Source organism: Rhipicephalus sanguineus, chromosome 5 (genome assembly GCF_013339695.2).
Source record: "Rhipicephalus sanguineus isolate Rsan-2018 chromosome 5, BIME_Rsan_1.4, whole genome shotgun sequence".
NCBI classification, from domain to species: Eukaryota; Metazoa; Arthropoda; class Arachnida; order Ixodida; family Ixodidae; genus Rhipicephalus; species Rhipicephalus sanguineus.
In genome coordinates, this window is record NC_051180.1 from 171877090 (window position 1) to 171881893 (window position 4804).

At 55.6% G+C, this 4804-nt stretch overlaps 1 protein-coding gene across 1 annotated transcript; it reads left to right on the forward strand.

The window, feature by feature from the left end:
* Positions 1–242: 242 nt before the first annotated feature.
* On the forward strand, positions 243–4572 carry LOC125758657 (uncharacterized). Its single transcript, XM_049416087.1, has 2 exons — positions 243–1030; positions 4506–4572. Exons 1-2 carry the CDS (start codon positions 243–245, stop codon positions 4570–4572), a joined length of 855 nt encoding a protein of 284 aa, XP_049272044.1.
* Positions 4573–4804: the final 232 nt, after the last annotated feature.

Consider the following 4804-nt stretch of genomic DNA (forward strand, 5'->3'; position numbering starts at 1 on the left):
ATACGATGGCAGTGAAAACAAATTGGTCTGTAGCGCCCAAGGAGGTTTAAACTCCTTGGTAGCGCCTCAGAATGCGGCGCTCGTCAAAGAAGAAGAAGTTGGCATTCGGCCGCGCGGCGGGTGCAGCGCGATAATAAAAAATCAGTTCGAAAACTGAACGCTGTCAGGGCTGGATCTTTCTCGCGTTAGCTCTGACAGTTAATGGTGACCCGATAAAGAACACGCAGCCACGATCATCCCGCATGGATCTCGCCGGCTCTGCCACCAATCCTACCGGTCCTGACGCCCAAGAAGACGCCAGACCTAGCGGTGCTGCGGTCGCTGCGATCCAACATGTCAACCTGCCACCATTTTGGCCCAACAGCCCCAGCACATGGTTTCTGCAGGTCGAGGCGCACTTCCGTCTACGGCAAATCACCAGCCAACAGACCAGGTACTGGCATCTGGTGTCCTGCTTACCTCAGGACGTAGCCGACTACTTAGCTGATATTTTAGCGTCGCCGCACCCGAGCCATCCCTACGACACGTTGAAGGCAGCTATCATTTCCCGCAAGTCTGAGTCCGAACACAGCAGACTCCAACAGCTCATAACGGCCACAGAGCTCGGTGACCGTCGCCCATCACAGCTCCTGCGACGCATGCGCCAGCTCCTTGGCGGCCCCTCCGCCCCTCAAGAGGAGAAGCTGTTGCGTGAGTTGTTCCTCCAGCGCTTACCGAAGAGCATGGTACCGGTCCTCGTGGCTGCAGGAGATGTCCCAGTAGACACACTCGCTGAAATGGCTGACCGAGTGGCGGACTACTCGCGGGCACATAGCCTCAACGCCGTTACCACACCGCCACCGGCCACCGCTGCAGACCCGGCGCTCGCGAGCATCGAGAACCGTTTGGACGCCCTTGTCAGGCGCCTCGATGGCTTTGTACCTGCACATCGTCGACCGTCATCCAGGTTCCAGATACCCACGTCCCCACGTTCTCCGGAACTTCGGCCAACCGACGCGCCGCGGGACGTCTCATCCTCAACCGTGTGCTGGTACCACCGCCGATTCGGTGCCTCTGCTCGCAAGTGCACTCGCCCGAGCTCCTGGTCGGGAAATGCGACGACCGGCCACTGACGGCGGCAAGTGGTACTGGTCGAAAGTCATGCCGCCTTTTCTATGTTTCTGATAAGGTCACTGGCGCTTGCTTCCTAGTAGACACAGGAGCCCAGGTTAGCGTCATACCGGCCTCGTGTGCAGATCGCCGTCGCAACGAACAGACCTGCCCACTCCAAGCGATCAACAATTCCGCCATTCGCACATACGGCCAACGCTCTCTTACACTTAACCTTGGACTACGCCGTACTTTCCGCTGGATTTTCATCCTCGCTGACGTCTCGCAAGCTGTTCTTGGAGCTGACTTCCTCAGTTTTTTCAACCTTGCTGTGGACATGCATGGTCATCGCCTCATTGATCTCAACACCCGCCTCTCCATCAACGGTGTACTCTGTACTTCCTCGTCAACGGGACTGAGAGCTCTCACACCTGCTTCGCCGTATGCAAAAATACTCGCCGACTTTCCCAACATCACGAAGCCGCACACCAGAGAGTCACCGGTGAAGCATTCCATCACTCACCACATTGTGACCACTGGACCTCCCGTTTTTACACGACCCCGTCGACTATCTGGAGAACGCCTCGCCATCGCCCGCCGTGAGTTTGAGCACATGCTTGAACTCGGCATTGTGCGGCCTTCCTCAAGCAACTGGGCGTCGCCACTCCACATGGTGCCGAAGAAAGATCCTGGCGACTGGAGACCATGTGGGGATTACCGCGCTCTCAATGCCCACACCTTACCACACCGCTATCCACTTCCTCACATACAGGATTTCACATCAAATTCGGCTGGGTGCACAATCTTCTCTAAGATTGACTTAGTGAAGGCTTACCATCAGATTCCTGTAGAACCCGCCGACATTCCGAAGACGGCCATCACCACCCCATTCGGTCTGTTTGAATATGTGAGGATGCCTTTTGGATTGCGCAACTCTGCACAGACCTTTCAGCGCACTATCAACGAGGTCACACGAGGTCTCAATTTCGTATTTGCCTACCTTGATGACCTCCTTGTAGCAAGCTCCTCCGGCCCTGAGCATGAAGCCCACCTGCGCACCCTGTTCCACCGCCTGGATGATTACGGCCTCGTAATTAATCCCAATAAGTGCCTCTTCGGCGTCGCTACAATAGAGTTCCTAGGCCACCTTGTCACTCCACAGGGTATCCAACCACTCGCCAGCAAAGTGAAAGCTATTCAAGACTTTCCACCCCCGACTTCACTGAAGCGACTCCGAGAATTTCTGGGCCTACTAAACTTCCATCGCCGCTTTCTTCCTAAAGCCCTTGACCGACCTATTGGCTAAAAAGAAAGACCCGGCTGCGCCACTGGAGTGGACCGAGGACGCTGCATCTGCCTTCGGCACTGCCTTGAAGGCTCTGGCAGACGCCACCATGCTCACACATCCCGTCCCTGATGCCCCAATTTGTCTCATCACCGATGCATCAAGCGTGGCAGTTGGCGCCGTTCTCGAGCAGCACGTACCCGGTTGGCAGCCCCTTGGTTTTTTCTCGCAAAAACTGAAGCCACCGGAAGCTAAATACAGTACATTTGCCCGAGAACTCCTCGCGGTATACCTTGCCATCAAACATTTTCGTCATTTATTGGAGGGCCGGGACTTTTACGTCGTTACAGACCACAAGCCCCTGACGTTTGCCTTCCATCGCAATCACAGCAATTACACTGCACGGGAGATCCGTCAACTATGCTTCATTTCCGAGTTCACTGTGGATCTCAGACACGTCCATGGGCCGGAAAATGCTGCTGCTGATGCACTATCCCGCATCGATGCCTTGTCGACCCAGCCACCAATAGACATGGAAGAGCTAGCAGCTGCACAAAGCAACGATCCTGAGCTGCATCGTCATCGTTCTTCATCCACGTCTCTATCGTTCACGGAGTGCCCGCTTCCATTTTCTACCTCATTAATAACGTGCGAAACGTCTACTGGTGTCCCTCGGCCCTTCGTGCCTTCAGCTTTTCGTCGTGCAATTTTTGATCAATTGCACAACATGAGCCATCCTGGTATTCGTGCGACCCAGAAGCTAGTCACATCTCGTTTCCTTTGGCCAAGCATCAATGCTGATGTCCGACGCTGGGCGCGAACCTGCCTTGAGTGCCAGCGGGTTAAAGTTCACCGTCACACTGTCACGGCAACATCCCCCTTTCGGCCTCCAGACGCAAGGTTTTCTCACGTCCATCTCGACATCGTCGGCCCTCTTCCGTCATCGCAAGGAGCCTGTTACCTGCTTACATGTGTGGATCGCTTCACCAGATGGCCGGAAGCGTTTCCCATTTCCGACATTACAGCACCAACAGTTGCTAAGGCTTTCGCAAACGGCTGGGTGTCGCGCTTTGGATGCCCTTCTGTCGTCACCACTGATCGCGGTCGTCAATTTCAATCGGCCCTTTTCACCGCACTTGCCAATATCCTGGGCATTCGACACATTCACACAACTGCCTACCATCCTTCTGCCAATGGCATGGTCGAACGGCTTCATCGACAACTGAAAGCTGCCCTCACTGCTCACCAGCCAAGGGAACGTTGGCTCGACCACCTCCCCTTCGTACTTCTGGGCATTCGATCAGCATTGAAAGCGGATCTCGGCTGCTCATCAGCCGAACTAGTCTATGGCGTTTCCCTGCGTCTTCCAGGAGAATTCTTCGAGCCATCATCGCCACCTTCCACTCACGATGCCTCCACGTACATTCGAGAGCTGCGCACCACGTTTCGGGACCTTGCTCCTGTGATTCCTGCCGACCGACACCCCCAGTCTGTCTTCGTCAGCCAGGATCTGCATGACTGCAGTCACGTCTTCGTTCGGCGTGACCAAATACGGCCACCACTCACACCAGCCTATGATGGCCCATTCCGCGTCCTCCATCGTACACCTAAGACGTTCACGCTGGACATCAATGGCCGTGAAGACGTCGTGGCTGCCGATCGACTGAAACCTGCGTATATCGCCGCTCTCGCGTCCGCGGGGCTTCAATCTTCAGCCTGGATGCCCACATCCAAGCATGTCCACTGGGCGACTCCTATGGCTCTCGTTCTACGGGGGGGGGGGGAGCCCTGTAGCGCCTCAGAATGCGGCGCTCGTCAAAGAAGAAGAAGTTGGCATTCGGCCGCGCGGCGGGTGCAGCGCGATAATAAAAAATCAGTTCGAAAACTGAACGCTGTCAGGGCTGGATCTTTCTCGCGTTAGCTCTGACAGGTCGATTGTGAGTGGTTCTCCAATCAGCAGGGTCGCGAGATCGGGCCGGAAACCGCTGCTCGTGATAGGACAAGGGCGGACGCCACGAAGTTTGCTGTGGGCTGGGCACAGTGCACAGAGAGTGAATGCCTATGCTGGCGAGTTCATAACGCACGATGGCTTGAACCATGGGAGCAGTGATAGGGGTCGTGTCACTTGCAGTAGTGTGAGCCGGAGCAGGGGCCATGGCTTCAAGTTCGCGGAGGGCAACGCTGGTCACCTGGTCTGATGAAACTGGAGCTGGTGGTTGTGTTCTTGTACGATCATCGCATAATGATGTTGCAGCCGTATTTGGAAGCCGGGCAAACACGCTGTCTATGCGCCGGCTCTTAGCTTGGTCAAAGCGCCGGCACTCCTTTAAAATGGCGTCCACTCTCGAATAACTTTTGCATATTAGGAGGTTGAAGGCGTCATCCGCGATCCCCTTGAGAATATGTCCAACCTTGTCGGCCTCCGGCATC

Coding starts and splice junctions, on each gene's coding strand:
- LOC125758657 (XM_049416087.1), top strand. CDS start 243: ATGGATCTCGCCGGCTCTGCCACCAATCCTACCGGTCCTGACGCCCAA. Junction 1,031..4,505: donor TCATCCTCAACCGTGTGCTG/GTACCACCGCCG, acceptor TGTCACTTGCAG/TAGTGTGAGCCGGAGCAGGG.